Source organism: Condylura cristata, unplaced genomic scaffold (genome assembly GCF_000260355.1).
Source record: "Condylura cristata isolate star-nosed mole 26May11 unplaced genomic scaffold, ConCri1.0 scaffold00017, whole genome shotgun sequence".
Classification (NCBI taxonomy): Eukaryota; Metazoa; Chordata; class Mammalia; order Eulipotyphla; family Talpidae; genus Condylura; species Condylura cristata.
The window spans coordinates 5,229,292-5,249,099 of record NW_004567118.1 but is presented as its reverse complement, the minus strand read 5'-3'; the positions used below and the strand labels follow the sequence as shown (position 1 = coordinate 5,249,099).

The window sequence follows — 19,808 nt, the reverse complement described above, 5'->3', positions numbered from 1 at the left end:
TGCCAAATTGATAAAACAGATCCAGTCTGGATCATATGGAGCTTACAGAACAAAGAACCCTGAGAGACAATAGGGTGGGAAAGCCTGATTTGGAAGAGAGCCAAGGCACACTTCTCTGAGGATGTGATTATTGGGGCTAAGACAAAATTTTTCTCTAGGGTGCTAGACTGGAACACCCTTCACTTCCAAGCCATGGTGGCCCCAGCTTAACTCACTTTTTTGCTTGAAAGCTTCAGCTATACTAGGACTGAAGCCTCTCTGGTCTCAGCTCTTTGTGGAATAAAGCCTACTGCAAAAACAGAAGCAGTTAGGGAGTTTGAGGGATAGCAGGCAGGAGGGGCCTCAGTTTCCAATTCCCCACAGTAACTGTAGTAACACCAGCCTCTGGCCCTCGCTGACTTCATGGTTGTTGAAATCCTCACTTGTGACAGTCACCAAGGTCTCACTATGCATCTGTTGATGGCCTGTGGTTACCCAGAGATAAGACTCTCTCTCCATCTCTCAGTATCTCCGAGTCACCTTGAAAAGTCTCTGCCTGCAAGTTCTGGGCAAAGACAGCTTCAGGGAGAAGGTGAATGGGGAAACAGAAATATATCCAGATGTGTTTCCTCCTCCCTGGCCTTTCTGTGTGGCTGAGGCCCCCTGGGGCATGGGGATTAGCAGGAGACTTGTGGGACCAGAGATCTGAGTTCAAGTCTTGGTTCCATAGCCGCATAACTATGGGCAAGTTGTTTAACCTCTCTGAGCTTTACCTGTAAACTGCCATTAACAATCTGTACCCCCAAATGAGCTCTCTGCAGGGGCCAGACCAGCACCCTATTCTCTGGGATTTCCTCTCACAGAGACCATAAATAATTAGTCCAAAGCTAAATGTGTTTTCTCCCTCTAACCTGGTACTGCCTCAAAGTCATCCAGATGTTCCCCAGGTACTCTGGATCTAATAACTAGGTGTCCTTCCTGTTCCTCCCTTGCAATCTGTTGCAAACCTCCCTCGTTCTCTCCTGGAGTGCTGCGGCCCTTTCCAGGCAAGGCCCTTAACCTATGCTCACCACTGCAACCAAGGTAATCTTGCCTTCACTGCTTGCCACCCTTCAATTTCTGTACATTAACTTCAGGGCAAGGCCCAAGGTCCTTAACATGACCCATGGTCATATGACCTGCTCCTTCTGCCCCTGGTGAGCACACTTTGCTAGTGAAGCACTAAGAATGTGTCCCATGGGTCACCTGCTTCCTCTGCTCTGTAAACTACCTCCACTTCTCTACCCGGATGAACTCCTAACTATTCTTCTAGAGTCTAATCTACTGGGAAGCTCCCTGACTTCCCAGCTTATGGGTGACCTTTGTTCCAGGTTTCCATGATACCCAGTGCTTCCCACATCTGCGAGCCTGTGATGCAGTCCTGAGTTGTCTGTGGCTCCCATTATGTGTGTGCCTGGCACATAGATGCTCAGGGAATAAACAGGTGGAGAGCTGATTCCCTTGACAAGGAGTGGGAAGTACACCACACCACACCACACACCATGAAGCAGACTGGGTTCTGGCTTGGCAGTGCCAGCTTCTGCCAGCCACTCCTTTGACCTGATATGTGATCTGTGGGCCACGGACACACACACCACACACACACACACCTGGGACACACACACCTGCGGCAGGAGCTTTCAGGTGAGGCAGGAGCTCTAGTTCTTACCACACACACACACACACACACACACACACACACACACACACACTTGGGGCAGGAGCTTTCACGTGAAACAGGAGCTCTAGTCCTCACCACATACACATACACACACACACACACACACCTGGGACACACACACACCTGGGGCAGGAGCTTTCACGTGAAGCAGGAGCTCTAGTCCTCATCACACACACACACACACACACACACACACACACCTGGGACACACACACCTGGGACACACACACACCTGGGGCAGGAGCTTTCAGGTGAAGCAGGAGCTCTACTCCTCCAGGTCTACCACCCCAGGAACAAGAGCCGGGAGAAAAGGTTTGTGGGCACCACGCATGGTCTGGTACAGGCAACCACAGTAACAAGAGTCCATATCCTGCCACCTGGCAGAATCTGGCAGTCACCTGCTTTCTCCCTCACCTTTTCTTTCAGGCTGCAGCTGGAGGATATCCAATTTCTCGGCCCCTCCCACCTTGTAGGCCTCCCCTCCCCCAGGAGCTGGGAATGGGTGGGAGGTTGTTGTGTGGACATCAGTGAAGAAGCCAACTCAGCCACTCCCTCTCCTGAGGTGTGGGGGCGCAGCTGAGCCCACAGGAGCAGGAAAACAGGGCTGTCTTACCCACGTCAGTGGGGTGTATCCACGCCCTGACTTAGCGACAACCCACTTTCCCATGGAGCATCCCATTTTTCTCTGGCTCCATATCTGGGGAGGCAGGTAAGGTGTGGGGCTGAATGGGGAGGTGAGGCTGACCTAGAGCTTCTGCCAGAGAGCTAGAGAAAAGCACCCTCTCTCTTGTTGCATGAACTGGGGGCGCAGCTTAACCCCCACAGCCCACCTTCAATGACCCTTGCATGTCAGCAGCTCCCACATACTTTGGCTGGCAACCTGTGGCAGGAACAGAGAAACAGGCTCCGGAGGTGGCCGCAAAGGACACGATGGCGTTTTATATGTGGCAAAATACTTCTAGGGGAGTACAGACAGACAAATGGGAGGGGGCACAGGACACCAGACAGGGAGGAAGGTTGGGCAGGGGTGTCTTCTAACCATAAGTGGAAGCTGCACCCCAACCCCAAGTGGGGGAGGGGAGGACAACATTGGCACAGGAGGTGGCGAGACAGGCATGAGGAGCCCACCCGAGGTGGGCAGCCGGGCAGGGCCCAGTCCTCGTTGGCACAATCGGCTCTCTCTGGCCCAGCTAGAGGCTGGGGAGGGGCAGGGCTGCTGGGCTACAGGGATGCTAGGCAGGACACTCCAGGGCAGAGGGGTTACCAAGGCCTCTCCGAGGGTCTGGACATGAGGTGACAGACAGGGTCACAAGAGGCAAATACAGAGCAGTAGCAGCAGCAGCAGCCAAACCCCCCAAGGGTGACCAGAGGTCCCAAGACACCCCCTGAGATGGTGCTCACCTCCTGGGCACCAACCCATGGGGGCCTCTCCCCAGGGGCTCAGGGTGAGTGAAGGAGCAGTTTTTTGGTTTCAAAATGAGGCGGCGGACCAGTGTTCCATGGGATCCACATCCAGGAGACAGGTAGATGGGGCCTCAGAGGCAGAGGGGCTCCCTCTTCTGATGGCAGCAGGCAAGGGGGGGTGTTGGAAGCAAAGCTCATTCCAGGGGAGGTGAAGGCTCAGGCATGGAGGTGGGTGGCAGCGTCTGGGCACTCCTCGGGATTCTGGGCTCTGGGCCCGCAGAGGGCGCCACAGCTGAAGCCTACCACTTCCTGCGCACACCCCTGCCCTAGACTAACTCCCGGGCTGGACACTCTTGCTGTAGCTTTCACTCACCAGACCATGCTGCCAGGAAGTTGGGGAGAGAGGTGGGCATAGTGAGGGAGCCTGGGTCTGGGGTTTGAGGAAGAGCGTCCTCGTGGGGAATATTCTGTGGTCTCCTTCTCCAGGAAAAGGTCCCTATTGTCTCCAAATACGCCAGGTTGGGAAAAGGGCCACCCCATTTAGATCCTGGTTTAGAGCCCAGAATAGTATATAGGAAATGCACCTTTTCTCTGGGATAATGAGGGAGAACCCCTTGAGGTGGGGAAAAGGGGACATAACCCCCCATCCATCCATGGCAGGTAGGTAAAAACCCACAGCTGTGGCCTAAGGGACCCCCAGGAGCTGGGTTGCTACCCCCAAAGACCACAAACGCTGAGCAAAGGCATTTGAAAGGAGACAGCGCCCCCTGGAGGCAAGATGCACCCAGGCGGTGAGCCCCTCTGTCCCTCCCCTCCCTGGGCTTAGCCCATCCTCCCACTGCTTGGCCCTTGGCTCTCAGCGGATGTAGACACCTCGCCCCCATCCCTCCAGCTCATTCTTGTTGCGGCCCAGAACTGGACCCCCACCCTCCGCGCAGTAGCGGGCCTTATTCCGGCCACGGTTCTGGTTGTCGGTCAGCTCCTCTTCATAGTCTTCTTCCTCATCCTCCCAGGACCCCTGCCGGGCTGGTGGGGTGCTGCCCCCTGCAGGGTCTCCAAGCCCTGGCCCCTCTGAGGGGTCAGTCTCCATGTCCACACACGAGTCTCCCAGCTCCGTGTAGGCAGAGTTTCGGTTGCCAGGGGTATCGGCATCAAACGTGTCTTGGCGGGACAGTGCCCGCAGAGTGCCCGCCCGGCCTGGTGGGTGGCTGCTGGGGTAAAGGCCTTGGGGCTGGCCCAGCTCCCCCGGGTACTCGTGCACTCTGGTGTGCTCCCCGGTGGCCCGTTCCAGCGACTGGTCCCCGGAAGCAAGGTAGGGTCCCTGGTTAGCAGACAGACGGCACACCATGCAGATCAGGCAGGGGTGAGAGAAACACAAAGCAAGGCAGGTTAGTGACAGCACCCAGACTCCACGCCTGGCTGTAGGAGGCGGCTGCTGGCTCTAGGGGTTCCACAGGGCCTTTGCTCCTCTATTGGGACAGAGGGCGCCCAACCGTCCTAAGGCAAGAGGAGGCGTGGTGGCTCCTGGTAACCAGGTAGAGAGCCCATGAAGTCAGTCACTACTTCCTCAGCTTGCGCTTGTAATTAAAACTGTCTTGGGGCAACCATCATTAGCAGCTCATTAGTACTGCCACTTGTTAGTGGTTGATGGAGTTAGCCTTTGCCCCAATTCTCCAAATATACTACAGGTGGGGTTTCAGCTCAAGTTCACTAGCCCCAGCTCAACCCAGACCCCAACTACAGGTTTCCAGAAACCCACCCCCTCTTCCCAGCTCCCCCCAGCTTCTCTAGTCAGAAGACAGTCTCCAGCGGATTCTTCCCCTGCCTGCAGTGAACACTCCTGGCAGCAGGGTGGGAAAGGCTGATGAGTCTCCAAGCCCCACTGAGACTGTGAGGTGGCCCAATGTCCTCCTCATCAAATGCCACACACAGGCAAACTAGCACTGTACCACAAATGCTGCAAAGAGGTGTGGGTCCTAGTCCCACGCCTGCCACTTCAAACTATGTGACTGAGAAAATGGTTCCCTTTCCCTCTGTCGTCCAGTTTCTTTACACAGTGTGATGGGGACTGGACTAGAACAAATGTCCAAACTGCCCCCTGGAGATCTGCAGTAGGGTAGGAAGGGCCCTACCTAGTGCTTCAAGAGGCCCCGTGGAGACCAAAGGGAGGCCACGCTCTAGCTCCTGGGCAGAGCAAGGCTGCCTTGTCTACACACTGAGCTTCCACATAAGAGCGGTCAAACAGGCTTGCTTACAGGAAACAAGTCTGAAAAGCAACATTCTAGAATGATTTCACGGGTTGCTTTTGGCTCTAATGTAGAACCAACTACGTAATGGTATGATCTCAGAGATGGGCCATGGCTCCCAAGGGAGAGGGGGAGTGTGGGTGGGGCACCCACAGGCCTTTCCTGGAATGGCTCAACTGGGAGAAGGATGAACTGTAAAGCATCAGCTTACAGGAGATGCCACATTCGGGGTCCCTTCTGCGGGCTACTTCAGGGGCTAGGGGCCTGGGGGAGGGGCTGTTTCTCGCTGCCCGTGGGAATCGGACAAATGAATCCATCAGTCTCCCTCGTGTCTTCTTCCTAGACCCTTGTCTTCTAGGGACCCCAAGCTGGCCTCACATCCAAGAGCCCCGAAGGCAGCAGCCCAGGGAGGCACCGTCAGCCCCAACCCCAGCAAAAACCACAGACACCAGAAGCTGCCGCTCACCACATTTTTTACAAAATAAAAGTTCTCCCCTTCCTTTCCCGTGTTCCCTGCTCTCCAGTTCCGAGCCCTGGGTTCAGGGGAGATGGCAGGGCAGAGCTACATGGCGTGTTCCTGCTGCTGGAGCACCGCCCCGTCCTGCTGCGGGGCCTCCAGCCCGCCCCAGAAGCTGAGGTTCCTCCTGAGGGAGGTGAGCACCTGTACCTGGAGGTTGGAGACGGGGGCGGGGCTGGCAGCCAGGGCTGCGGAAGCCATGGTGCGGTTCAGCAGCGGATTGGGCGGGGTGCTGCTGGGCGGGTGTGTGGCCTTCCAATAGGCTTCCAAGTACTCCGCCAAGTGCTCGCAGGCATCCTCCAATTGGTTCTCGTCCAGGATGATGTCAAACATTTCCTGCGGGGCGGGGTTAGGGGCGGGGCAGGTGTCAGGCGTGGCCATGGGGTGAGGGTGGAGCCAAGAGGTTGAAGGGTAAAATGAAAGAGACCTGGATCACCAGAAAGAGGGGGGCGACTCTCAACTGTATACATCGGCACCCCGCTAGCCCAGCTCCCTCTCTCCAGACATAAGGCACCCACGGCTTGGAGGGGGCCTTGACCGCCCACGGAGAAGTGGTGCTTTGGGATTGAGCCCAGCTTCTGACGCGGCTAGTGCTCTTTCCCCGAGGACTGGCAGGTACCTACGGATTTGGCCCAGCTGGTCCTGGTCACCCCGTGACCCGTGTCCCGTGTCCCGTGAAGATCAGGGGAAACCGGAAAGGCCCAAATCCCCCCACCCCCTGGGTCTGAGCACTCACAGGGGGGCACTGCGCCAGCTTCTCCGAGGCCGCTATTTGGACATTGAGGTGTTTGGACTGAGACTTCCCTCGAGATTTGATGAGCCTCTGGAGTACCTGGTTTGGAAAGAAGAAGAGCTGGAGGGACTCCACGACGACTTGGCAAGTGGGAAAGGCAGGTCCTAGTTGGGGCCACCGTGGAGAGCCAACGTTGGGAGCGGGCAGGGGGGTAATGTTCAGTGATTCCTCTTCAGAAATGACCGCCTGTGTCCCTCTTCCACAATGTTCAAGCTCTCCTGGGTCTCATGCCAGGCTCTCCTGGACGTTCTCCCATCAGAGGCTGCATGAAGGGCAGTGATTCTCCTCCCCAACCTCTGGCCCTGTTTAAAGGCTCATTCTCCAAGCCAACTCCCCCTCCACATTAACAACAGCCCCTCGACCGGGCACTACTGTATGCTGTGATTTTTACAGGAGCAAAGACTTAGTCTTGCCCATAATCCCATCGGTAGCTACCATTTATCACTCTCAATCATAATGAAAATAATGACTAAAACAGAGACACAACCTAATACCACCCACAGTGTAACAAGCCCACGTCCAGTGCTTCCTGATGGTGGGCACTCACAAGGACACAGTGCTTTGGTGAAATTCCTACCAAGAATGTAAGATCTAAATCTAGTCATAAGGAGACAGCAGACAAATGCAAACTGAGTAATAGTCTCGAAAATAAGAGCTCTGTACTCTTCAAAAATGGCCGTGTCATGAAAAACCGAGAAAGGCTGAGGAACGATTCCAGCCTAACTGACAACTAATGTAAAGCACGATCCTGGATTGGTTCCTGGGTGGAGGGGGAGGGTGCCAATAAAGGGTGCAATGGGGACAATTGGTAAAAGCTGCATATGGAATGCGTTTAGATAACATTCCTTGAATTGTACTATGGTTATGTAAGTTAATGTCCCTGGTCTTAAAAAATACTTGTTAAAAAATGGGCCCTCCCTGGTGGCACAACAGGTTAAAGCACTGTGAGGCTGTTGCAGCTACTGCAACACGAGTTCGATCCCTGGCCAGGGAGGTGACCCACATGGCACAGCAGACCTCTCCTGTCTTGCCTGCTGCTCCCGTCAACAGTATATTTCAGTCAGTCTGCCTGTTCTGCTCCCCACTCTGTGTCTGGTGAATCCTCTCACCCACCGCACCTCTGGCCTGTACCCCAGTTCTGTATGTATAAATAAATCTTAAAAAAAAAAAAAAAACACCTGTTGAGATATACAGGGGTAAAGGCATACAATATTTACAACTTATCTCAAGTTGCCCAGGGGGAAATCTATATACATGTATGTGTGAGATGAGCACAGGAATACTGACACACAGACATAAAAATAAAGTAAATGTGATTATGTCCAAAATAAGTGAAACTGGCAAACACTGCATTTTATACTTTAGATGACTTGAATGAAAGGATGTAACTCAGTGAAGCTGTTGAAATTAGTGAATCTGACTGAAGGCCTTGAACTATTCTTCAAAACATTTGAAATGATTTCACAATAAAAATCTTTGAAAAATTAGAGAAGGGATGCAGTGCTTGGTAGTTATGAGGGACTTTGCATAATTAATTATTTCATTTTTACAACTGCCATTTCAGGATCCGTATTCTGTACACAAGGAACTGGAGCACAGTGAGGAGACTAGCAGAGGCACCAGAGCAGGAGGCGGCATCCGGCCTATACTCCAGCCAGTCTCCTCTGTAGGGAAATGAAGTATGTTACTTTCTAGTTGAAAAAATGTCTTTGCATTCATTGTTTCAATTGACCTTTCAAGAACCCTATCCTTAAGCTCTATTATCCCCTTCATGCTTGTGAGAAACTTGGCCTGAGAGGTCAGGTGACTGGCCCAGGGTGCCAGCTCACAGCATACTGTGAGGAACAGTCACGACCACTGGCTGCACCCTAACCCAGTCGCTGGGCTCTTTGCATGGTTATCTCTGGCCTTCTCTACCATAGGACAAGGGGAGATTATAACCCCCATTTTTTAGGTGAAGGAACTGAGACTCAGAAACTAAATAAGGCCCCCCACTAGGGTCCCAAGTCCAAAAAACAAAACAAAACTGTAATGAATTGGTTAATAAGCAGCAAGAGCTAAGATTCAAACCCTGTGCTGTCTTCTAACTTCAAGTCCTTTGCCTAAACTCACTCCACGTTTGTCAAGGCCCCGCTAACGTCTCTGAGGGAACACAACTAAGTAAATCGGCTTTCCTCCTGACTCCACCTCACCACTACATGGTCCCATCGGGGACAGGAAAGACCTTCCAGGTGCCAAGTAGCTGGGTGACCCTGGGACAAAACACGGAATCCTTTCCATTTTTCTGGACCAAGTATGAGAGGCCAACCAGAATGGACACGCGACTGGCCAGGTGGCCCTCACAGTGATGATGAGGCCTGTTATACCCAAACTTTGCTGAGTGCCCGGCACTGGTATTAGGCTGCGTCTTTACAATACTGTTTGGTGGAGTTTCACAGAGAAGAGAACTGGGGTTCAGGGAGACGGTTATGACGCAGCAGCTAGGATTTAAACGAGGCAGCACAACTCCAGACCACTCCTGTCCCCACAGGGTCGGGCTCCTGCACCCACCTTTGGAGAAGTAATCTTGATGTAAACAATGATGGGGGCCAGTGAGGTCTTGGAGAGCTGGGCTGGGTGGTTGATGGTGTCGGCGTCCAGGGCAACCAACTGAAGGGTCCGGGCCAGCTCAAAGATCCGCTCGATCTCACTCTGAACCTCAGCTGGGAGACACGGGCCATGGGCTGTCAGGGCACCCTTGGAGGCAGTGGGCTGAGAGAGCACTTCTGGAGAGGCCTCCCCACTCTCCCCTCCCACGGCTGGCCCTGGTGGGCAGACACTGGTTTGAGGGAGGTGGGCTCACCCAGGCTGGAGCGTGTGTTGGAGCGCTCGATGATGATGTGTTTGCTGGGGTTGTTGAGGACGGAGCGCTTGGCCAGGGAGATGTCCGCCGTCACGCGCGTGATGGAGATCCTGGAGGGTGGGCCAGGGGTGGCAGGGGTCAGGGGAAGCTGGAGTGCCCTGTCCACTCTCCAGGCCCCTCTTATCCAGTCTAAGAGCCCCGAGGTTATAGTCTACGCCACTGGCCCATGCCCTTACCCCCAGCAGCAGAGAACTAGGGGAGTCAGCCCCCGGGGCCTTACCTGCCATCAAACCGATGCTTCAAAAAGTCAAATAAAGCTTTCTGCATCATGTCTGTAACCTGAGGGGGTAGGGAGGGAAGTCAGGGGTTTAGGGCTACTCAGGGGGCTGGGCTGCCAGGGGCTTGTACTCTCAAGTTCTACTTTCTTCTCAGATGAATGAACCCCTAGGGGTGGAGGAGCTCCTCCTGGGTCTGTCGGGCCTCCTGTGGGGTCTCTGGTTCCAAAGGTCTGTCTAGGTGATCTTGCTGGGAGCTCTCTGGGGGTTTGAGGACTAAGGAGTCTGGACCCTTCTGCATAGTCTCCCTAAGGGCCTGAGGGGGTTCTTAGAAGAGTGTCACCCTCTAGGGAGGACACTCCAGGACTCTGGGCTTTCTGGGGCATCTCTCTGGGGTCCAAAGATTTCTGTGGAGTCTCTGGAGGTCTTGGCCCCTCTGCGTCACATCCCTCTAGGGGCTCCTACCTCATAGCCCTTGAGCGACGGTCCCACCAGGATGATGGGCCTCATGGAAGGCACCACGTCATAGGGGGGCACATGCTCTGTCTGGGGGGAAGCAGGGAGGGGAAACCCCAGAGTGGATATGGCATTAGCCCCTCTCCCCCAGCCTCCAGACTCCCCCATGCATCCTTTTCCTCCCCCATCCCAAAACCCAGATGTGGGGATCGGGTGGGGGTTGGGAGGGATGGCCAGGGAAAACAGGAAGGGTGGGGGAAGTGGGGGGCAGATAGGGGAGTGGATGTTAGAAGGTCCCCCTAGCTCATCCCAGGGGATGGGGAGGGGACACGGAAAGCTGTGATACTCACCGACTTCTGCTTCTGTTTGGCTGGGTCCAGAGATTGCCAAGAGGGGGAAGGAGGAGGAGAGAGGGGCGGGTACCCAGGCAGGGGCAGAGGGTAAGGAAGGGGCCAGGACAAGAGAGGGAGGGAGAGCCGCAGCAGACAGGAGAGATAACAGGCATGCGTGTTAGTGACAGACAGAGCCAGAGAGGGGGAGGGGACCCCATGCCTGACAGGGCTGGGAGCGGGACTGACATCCGTCAATACTCTTGGCAATGTTCAGACACACCCTGCCCCTTTCTGGGTCTTGCAAATGAGCTGGGAAGGGCGACAGCTCCTAACTTGGTGCCCAAGTCCTGCCCCCAAGTGCAGTGCGCACCAGCGTGTCCATTTTAAGGGTTTCCATGACTGTCCTACTCTGTGGCCAGTAGACCCACATGTGCCCACTTGAAAAGGGCAAAGAAGGGTCACCATTCTGCTCTCCCCTTCACTTGCGTGGGTGTGGGCAAAGGGAATATTTCAGAGTAGTGGCTGGGAAGGGCAGGTTTTGTTACCAGCAACCCTGCGTAGGGAACACTGGGGAAACTTCCATGGGAGAGATGCTTAGACTGTCGCACCATCCCCTTCTGGGGAGGGGGCCAGCATGTGGACAGAGATGAAGATGGAGGCACCTGCTCTCAATGCACCCTGCCGCCCCTCCCGTCCCCTCCGCAGGAAGCCCTGCTCCCCACAGAATCAACCTGGTACCACATCAGAAACCATTCCAGCTCCCCCCACCCCAAAAAAGCTGGGCCCTGCAAACCCTCCCCCTCTTGCCGGCAAGAATTACCTTCTTGAAGAAGGGGATGCGTTTGCCCTGGGGCGGCGGGGTGGTGACACTGCTAACACTAGTCTTGGCGGAGCTGCTCGGCTCCCCCAGCTCCGCCTCATCTTCCTCTAACTCTAGGGGGTCTAGTTCAAATGCAAAGTTAGTCATTTCGTTACCTGGACGAGAGTCAGGAGAGAGGGAAATGGGAGGCAAGGTGGGGAGAAGGAGTAAAATGGACATGGAGACACAAATACAGAACGCAGGGATGGGATGGGAAAAAAAGAAAGAAGAAGAGGTGAATGGAACAGGACTGGGAGAAATGAACGGGGGGTGGGGAGGGAGTCAGGCACAGAGATGGAGCTACCAAAGAAATGGGAAGGAGAGACATGAGAGGATGGGCGCTGATGGCCCAGCTTGTGGGGTAGCCTACTCTTTGAGGAGGGGGTACCACTGGGTCTGTTTGGAGGTCTCAGGGCTGGGGTGTCCCTTACTGCAGGGAAAGCAGGGGACAGGCAGTGGGGAGACCACCCCACCCAGGAGCCCCTCCTCACTCCCGGGGATGGCAGCAGCTCTTACCACTGGCAGGGGGCGTGGGGCGGCGGGTGCCAGTCACCACGTCTCCCAGACTGGAGCTGGAGTTGTCACCTGATTTGCTGTGTGGGCAGAGAGGCAAATGGAGCTGTGAGCAAGGGGTGGGCGTGAGGGTGGGGAATCTTGTTCTCTCACAAGCTGCCCACCCTGCCCACCTCCCTCCATTCTCCTTCACCACAGGGGCTCGGTGCCCTGGGGGCAAGGGGTACTCCTGAGTGCCCCCCAGCCAGACACCTGGAGCTGAGGCGGCTCTGGCGCAGCTTCTGCTCCTGCAGCAGGCGCAGGCTGTCCAGCTTGACGGGGCTGGGGATGAAGCCGACCTCACAGCCCTCCTTCACCAGTCGCCCGATCCACCAGTCATTGTTGTACTTCTGCAAACGGCAGGCAGAGGGGAGAAACCGAGGGGGAAACTGGAGGTGCAAGTCAGCAGCCAGCCTCCAGGCGGCACACTGTGCACTTGCCCACCACAGCCAGGTGGTAGCACTGCCACAGACCCCACCCCTGGCTCCAGCCTCTGAATGAAGCCCCCAGTTTTCAGGGCTACCCCAGAGGCAGCATGAGCTTAGGTCACAGAACCCAGCATACCCCCACTCTGAGATTCCTTTCTCCCCTTCTGTCCCACCCTGCCCTGGAAAGGTGTAAACGCTTGTGCCTGGCACATTCCACTCCTCTTGCAGGCTTTGTCACAAACTCTTCAGACAACCTGTGACCAAGGCATTACACCCTCTTTCACCAATAAAAAAATTAGAGGCTCAGGGCCTCCCACTGGCGCAGGGGTTAAAGCTATCTGCAGCCACCGCAGCACAACTTTGGTCCCCGGCCAGGATGCTGATACACAGGGCGCAGCAGACCCCTCCTGACCCGCCTGCTGCTCCCCTCAGCAATGTATTTCAGTCACTCTGCCTGTTCTGCTCCCCACTCTGTCTCTGGTGCATTCTCTCATTCCCCCACCCTGCACCTCTGGCCTTCACATCAGCTCTTATATGCATAAACAAATATTTTTTAAAAAGAGGCTCAGCAAGATGGAGAGATTTGTTTATGGTTACACAGCAGATTCAGCCCAGCTCTGCTTGGCTCAGAAATCATTTTCCGGGCCCTCCCTAGTGGTGCAGTGGGTTAAAGTGCAGAACTATGAAGCTAGATGCAGCTGCTTCAGCGTGAGTTTGATCCCCAGCCAGGGAGGTGACCCACATGGCCCAGCAGACCTCTCCTGACCTGCCCGCTGCTCCCCTCAGCAGAGTGCTTCATCAGACTGCCTGTTCTGCTCCCCACTCTTGTCTCTGGTGAATCTTCTCACTGACCTACACCTCTAGCCTGTATCCCAGTTCTGTGTGCATAAATAAATTAAAAAAAAAATCATTTTCCACTAGACCCCCACTCCCCTGACCTCCCTCCGGCCGCCAAGCCCTGCTCCCACCTCTTTGATGTGCAGGAAGTCCTTGGGCTCGAAGGTGATGGCCACTCCATGCACTGGCACCTCATCCCCTGGAGACGGGTTGTAGCCCACATTTGTCCGCACAGCAAATGCCACCGGCTTGGTCTAGAGATGTGCACCCGGAAAACAAACCACAGCGTGACATGTGCCTGCCTGAGCAGGGAGGTGGGGATGCAGACATCTGTTTTGCAACTTGTTCATTAAAATGTGTACTGAAGTGTTTCTGTAGTTTTTTGTATATAGGTTGAATTGCACCATTAAAAAAAAAAAAAGGAAGCTGAAAATAGAATTCAGGCCTCTCAGGATGGGGGAGGGCATCAGGGAAGAGGGATCCACGGTGGGTCCAAAATAAGACCTGTGGCCAGGTACCGTGTTAGAGGGGCTTCCCGTGTTAGCTCACGTGTTTATGACAAAACCCCATGAGGTTAAATACTGTGACTATCTTCATTCTAATGGCTGAGAAGACTAGCATTCAGAGAGGCTAAGTGACGTATCTAAGATCACTTAGCTAATAAGAGTTAGCCCAGGAAGCGTGATTTCAGAAAGAAGTGGAAATTTTTAGCACTTACAATGCTATATGAGGAAGCAGGTATTATAGCCCATATTTTATAGGTAAATGCTATAAAATATTAAGTATTCATATTTTACTGGAAAAACAGGCATCTGGAGAGGCCCAGGGGCAAACAGCTAGGAAGCAGCTGGGCCAAGACATGACCATGGGTCCACTCAGGCTTTCTCTGACAGCCGGGAACTGTGGGATAAGGCCAGCAGAGCGCCTCCTCCTTCTCACCTTGGCTTTCTCAAGCTGGGCTAATGCCTGGCGCTCTGCTTCCTTCCTTAAGGCTTCCCGGTCCTCCTCCAGAGACACATCAGAGTCTGACGGACGGCTGGTGTAGGACTCCGCCGAGCCCTGGAGACAGAGAAGCAGCTCAGAGGCAACACTGCCTCCTCAGCCCTGGCCTCGGAAGGCACGGAGGCCCCACCCGTCGTAGGTGCTCCGTCCCAGCCTGCACGGCGTGATGCCATGAGGGCCAGAGGATGGCAATAGATTGGAGGAGCAGGGGCTGAGGCTTCAGGCCTGGAAAGAGTGTGGCCCCAGAAGGATGACGGCAGCAAGCGGGGCATTAGGCTAAGACAGGGCCAAGGACAGCTGCTTGGAGGCCAGGGAGGGATGGGAACCTGATAGGGTAGAGTGCGGGGAGGAGTGCCAGGTGACAGTCTCCACTCCAGGCTCCTCCATCCCTCCTCTGCCCCAGCACTGGCTGAGGGAGACGCAGCAGAGGCCCAGTGAGCTGACTGCAGCCAGCTCACCACACTGCTGGCAGGGAGCAGCCTGTGGGGCATGAGGGGACACCTCTCTTCTGCTTACACATGAGGACAATACAAATCCTACCTCCTCTGTCAGAATCAGGAGCGTCCTAACTCCCAGACTCTCATAAGACACCAAACAGAAACCAAGGTTCCTGGAATGGTGCAGGAAGAGGCCAGGGAGCAGACAGGCCTTTTCCCAACACGAGGCCGCTGGTGGCCAGGCTTAAAACAGTCTCATGGGTTCTGACTATGCCAGGAAGCTGGCTGTGCCCACAAGGACCATCCAGGGCATGAGGAACTCCTCTGGGAACACGGGCACATGAGTAAAGCCTGGCGCAGCCTGGCCAGACCTGGAAGTGAATGAACAAGTTTCTTCAAGGGGGTGTGCGCGTGCACCGCAGGGGTTTCTAGGAGGGTGTGTTCTAGGCTATGTGCTGGGTGTGCGCACCTGAGCACATTCGGGGGGTGCCCGAGGTGACCTGAGGGTGAGTGGCACATGAGGGCAAGAGCGGGCAGCATGGACGTGTGGCTGTGCAGCAGCGGCAGGGCTACGAGGGGCTGGCAGCACCCCCCCCCAGGGGAAGAGCGGGACTGCAGAGGTGTGAGGGTGCTTCCTGAGGGCAGGAGGGATTCGCTCGCTCGGCCAGGACTGCCGGTTAGCTACATAAACAGAGACCCTGGGAAGGACAGAAGACAAAGCCCGCCTGCCCCAGAGGACCCTGACCATTGGCTAGTGCAGATGTCCATCCTTTCCCAGCCAAGTCATGAAAATGGGATAAAAGGGAGTAGGAGGAAGAGGCCACTAGTAGAAGCTGGGAAAGAGACTCAAAAGAGGAAGAGTCAAGAGCAGCTAATCTGCCACTCTCCGCCCCACCTCAGGGGGCACCAGAGTCAGGGAGACAGACGCCCAGAAGCCCAGACCCGGGTGGCAGAGAGGCACTTAGGAACCCCAGCACACACACGCACACATCCACGGAGAAGTCAGAAATGCCAGGAACCAGGGAGACAGCGAGGAGGGAGGCAAGGCACTAGACCAGGGCGAGGCCCCTGGCAGCTTCCACCCACCCCTCCCACCCGCCCCCGCCCCAGCTCACCACCACGAGGGTCCGACTGGGCGCCTCCATCCCGGCGCCCTTAGAGCCTGGCCCTGCTGGCCTAGGGGTGGCCCACACTGCCCGTTCCCCCAGGGGGCTCAGATTACAAACAGAGTTGCTACATGTGCAAACTGCTAGAGTATATTTAGCTCAGAGATGTGGCAAGGACTAGTGCCCCCCCCACTCCCCGCCACCTACTGGGGAGCTGAGAAGAAAGAGGGCTGGAGGCTGGGGTCTGACCCTCTGGTCAGCACACTCTGCCGGGGTTATTCTGTTATTCGCCCAAGCGCCACTCCTGACCCTGTCGTGCAACAGGAGGGATGAGGAGGGGCTGAAGAGAGCACTTCCTGCCTGTGTGTTTAGGGGACGCTGGGAAACAGAAGAAATCAGAAAGAAGCCTCCCTCTAACATGAGGAGCTCTGCCTTGGCTCCTCTCTCTCTCTGGCCAAAGAGGGCTGATATCGGAGGGAGGCGGCTTCTCCTCCCTACTGTCCTCTGCCCTCATCTGCCCAATTCTTGCCCTCTCTCTAACATACTCCTCTTCCTTGTCTGATCCCAAGTCCCTCTAGCCATTTTTGGGTACCAGGCTTTGTTGAGATGCTGTGTTTCCATGGCAACCACCTGGCTCTCTCACTGCCTCTCCCTGAACCTGAGACAGCCTGGGGTTGAAAGTTAGAACAGAGATGAGAATGGCATCATCCTCACTGTGCACTGAAGACCCCAGAAAGCTATTGTGTTATCCTCCTCCAGTCGGGGGTGCTGGGCTAAAGGCCTCTCAAATCAACTCCCTCCTGTCTCTACTCCAACTCCCTCAACACACCTTCTCTCAGCATATTAAACAACAGTCATATATAGAGGTGAGAAGTTGAGTTTTCCTGCTCCATACCTAACCAGGGGCCCAGGGTTCAAATGTCCTGACTCCTCTTTTCTTAAGACCTGCCTCTGCCCCCATACTCCCATGCTGTCAGAAATTCTGGGGGAGAACATGGAAGCAGACAGCCGGCAGGGGGAGTGGGTGACAGCCCCAAGCAAACTAGGAGGCAGGCCAAGCTGTCCCTGAATGAGATGACGCAGGCAGGCAGGCAGGCAGGCAGGCAGGCAGGCAGGCAGCAAGCAGGGGCTGGTGCCCGATGCTGGGGGAGGGCCTGGTGGGGGCGGAGTTGAGGGAGAAATGCAGCTGACAGTACATGCAGGCGAGGTCATGGGGTGTCAGAATGATGGGGTGGTTCCAGGCGGGTGACAAATGACATGGGGGAGGGTTCCTGGTAAAGCCTCAGGCCCAGCTCACCATTGCTGGTCTCTACCCACCAGACCCCTCCCTCCTCTTTCTGGCCTCCCCATTACCTGGCGGACAAAGCTGTTGGATGTTGTATCTGAGGACGTGCTCCCATCCGACCGTTTGAACCGCCCTTTCCTCTTGCTGTATTTGCCCTGGAGGAGCCAGGAATGGACAAGAGCAGAGTCAGAAAGGCCCTTTCCCCATCGTCATCCCATCGGGCTCAGGGCTACAGCCAAGCCTGGAAATTTCATTTCCTGATCTGAACAGCACCCCCCCCTCTATCTCAGATGGTACAGACCAAAGGGAGGGAGAGCCCAGACCACATGGGGTGGGGGCAGTGGAAGAGAGCCCCAGGAAACCCCCAAATCAAACCAGAGGGGCTGGGGAGGGGGAGGCAATGAGACTGGAGGCTCATTAGGCAGCAAAGCTAATTAAGATGCTGGGCAGGCTGCAGAGGCCTGGGGGAAGGGAGAGCTGCCTGCAGTGCTGGGGGGCGGAGAGCGCCAGGCAGAGTGCCCCTCCCTCTCCCCCTCCCAGGGTGCTGAGTGTGCCAGTGGCACCCAGGGAGAAGAGGAATCGCCAGCCCTGGGCCCGGTTTCCTTCTGCCCTGAGCCCAACCAACTCTTGCCTTCGTTTTTTCACAAAGTGGGGAGAGGACTGGCAGCTCTCAACAACTGGAGAACCCCAAGCTAGATTTCTGGGAAGGAGGAGCAGGGCATGGAACTATATTTGGAAAGTAAACATCTAAACTCAATTCCAACCCCAGCACAATGCCAAGCATTTAACTATGCCCCTCTTTCCCCGCTAACCCCTCACTCACAAGCACGGTGGGCACACTGCTCCCTAAAGGGGCGAGAGGGATCAAACATCCACACTCTAAATCCCCAGCAGACACTACCTGGGCCTTGGCTCCATGGTACCCACCAGCTTGTGTCAATCTAAATGTCCCTTGCCGAGCCCCAAGATGAGCCTAGGACACAGTCCCACAGGTCCCTGGAGTAGGCTGGCTCAGCCTCACTGGCCAGATTTCTTCTTTCGGGGAGTGGACATGGCCTCACTTCTCAGTGATGCATATTCAGGTATTTCCAGGCCACCTATAAAGGGGGCTGCTCGGTCCCATCTCACCTCCACACGCTGGCCCCAGGCCAGTCCAGTGTAGGGAAGCCCATTGAGGATTCAGACCCCCCAGGGCCCTGCCTCCAGCTGCCATCCTAGAGTTTCTTGACCAAAGAAGCTACATAAGCCATGATAGGACTAGGTTGTCCTGTCCTGGCTGCTAGGCCTGAGTACAAGCAGGAGGACAGACAGATGGGACAGAAGGGCACCAAGGAACCCTCTGAGAACCCTCCCCCTCCTCTCCTCTTAAACCAGAGACATAGACCTGACCTCTAGGACAGAGGATCTCTGCGAACTTAATTTAAGAGGGTCCTGCCGTGAGCCCCAGACTCTCTTTCACAACAACACCACCACCTCCCCAGGCTGGGAAAAGGGAGTGGCACCCAGAGGGACAAGGGACAGCTGAAAGGAAGGCCTCAGTCAGCTGCCTCCCAGACTCCAAGGGGCCTGGGGTGAAGAAGGGAGGTATTTTTAGGTCTGACCTGACCCCCTACATGCCCATCAACCACATTATGATGGTTACAGTTGCTCCAGGCTGGCCACAGCAAGAAAAGCCTTAATGCTATCCCAGCCTTGGGGTGTTGCTGGATTGGAGGACATGTCCCAGAGAAACCCCCTGACACCACCATCCCAGACCTCACTGGTTGCATCCACCACACCCAAGAATGTCCCCTCTGAGAGTAACCCAGGGGTATCCAGGAAAAGTGTGCGTGGGGGTGGGGCAGCGCAGCGGCCCCCTCCCCCAGGTAACACAGCTTCTCCCCTCCAGGAGGAAGTTGGCAAGCATCCAACTTTCCAAACTTCAAGGCTGGGAGGGACGGACGGAGATAAGGGGCAAAGAGGAGTTGGTCCAATATTGGGGTGGCCCGGAGGTGGCTGGGATCTGACCTGGAGCCGATCCCTCTCCCGTCCGCGTTCCTTTCCCACCCTCGAGGGTTAGTGTCTGGCTCCGAAGGCCTGCTGGCACCGCCCTCTGACCATCGCCTCGGCCATGTCCCAGGGCCACCCCCGCCCCACCCACCCCCGCCCGGGGCCCCTAGAGCGTGCTCTGCGTCGCCCCTTCTGCTGGTTCTCTACTCTCCCTCAACCCCCGTTCTCCCGTCAGTACCTCGCCTCTCAACCCTCTAGAGCCGGTACCCGAGCAGCAGAGACCCTGAGGCGGGGGAGACGAGGAAGCGAGCGTGACAGGCGACCCGACCGCCCCCTCCCCGCTCCGCAGCACCGCAGCCAACTCTGGGCCAAGCGCCCATCAATCACCAATGGGCAGGGCTGGGGGGTGCTGCGGGCGCCCCTCACCCCTAGGCGCCAGGCATATAGCCCCTTCCTCCCCGAAGCCCCTCAAGACGACCCCACAAGGTCCGCGGGGGAGGCCCCCTTCTCCCCGGCCCGGCACCACGCCTCACCTGGGGGCTGGGGTCGAAGACCTCCATAGGGATCTCTTGCGAGGGTGGGTAAGGACCCCGGGACATGCTGGTCTTCTGGACCATGGAGAGGAGCCTCCGCTCCCGCCGCCCGCCCGGCCCAGCCGGGCGCCCTCAGCGCATGAGAGAGACCGTCGGAACCGAGAGCCGCGCAGCGCAGCCGGCAGCCGGGCCAGCCACCCGCCCGGCCTCCCGAGG

The 19,808-nt window shown here is 56.1% G+C and overlaps 1 protein-coding gene across 2 annotated transcripts; it reads right to left on the bottom strand.

Moving 5' to 3' along the window:
* Positions 1-2,612: 2,612 nt before the first annotated feature.
* On the bottom strand, positions 2,613-19,802 carry CACNB1 (calcium channel, voltage-dependent, beta 1 subunit). 2 transcript variants are annotated; one of them, XM_004684260.2, is made up of 14 exons: positions 19,593-19,802; positions 17,139-17,225; positions 14,180-14,299; positions 13,372-13,494; positions 12,189-12,325; positions 11,940-12,016; positions 10,583-10,602; positions 10,242-10,322; positions 9,782-9,840; positions 9,502-9,611; positions 9,210-9,361; positions 6,603-6,698; positions 6,017-6,202; positions 2,613-4,424 (listed from the first exon to the last, which is right to left on the bottom strand). In XM_004684260.2, the coding sequence occupies exons 1-14, from the start codon at positions 19,674-19,676 to the stop codon at positions 3,960-3,962; spliced, it is 1,797 nt and encodes a 598-aa protein (XP_004684317.1). In that variant the 5' UTR covers positions 19,677-19,802; the 3' UTR covers positions 2,613-3,959. The 2 variants fall into 2 exon arrangements, with proteins under 2 accessions (XP_004684317.1, XP_004684318.1); XM_004684261.2 differs by lacking the exons at positions 2,613-4,424; positions 10,583-10,602 and adding an exon at positions 11,385-11,539 and having other exon boundaries at positions 5,812-6,202.
* Positions 19,803-19,808: the final 6 nt, after the last annotated feature.

Excerpts from the sequence above, each read along its gene's own strand:
- CACNB1 (XM_004684260.2), bottom strand. The coding sequence starts at position 19,676 with ATGGTCCAGAAGACCAGCATGTCCCGGGGTCCTTACCCACCCTCGCAA. Across the intron at positions 13,495-14,179 it reads CCCAGCTTGAGAAAGCCAAG|ACCAAGCCGGTGGCATTTGC; the intron begins GTGAGAAGGAGG and ends GCACATCTCTAG. Across the intron at positions 6,699-9,209 it reads TCAAGATTACTTCTCCAAAG|GTACTCCAGAGGCTCATCAA; the intron begins GTGGGTGCAGGA and ends TTTCCAAACCAG.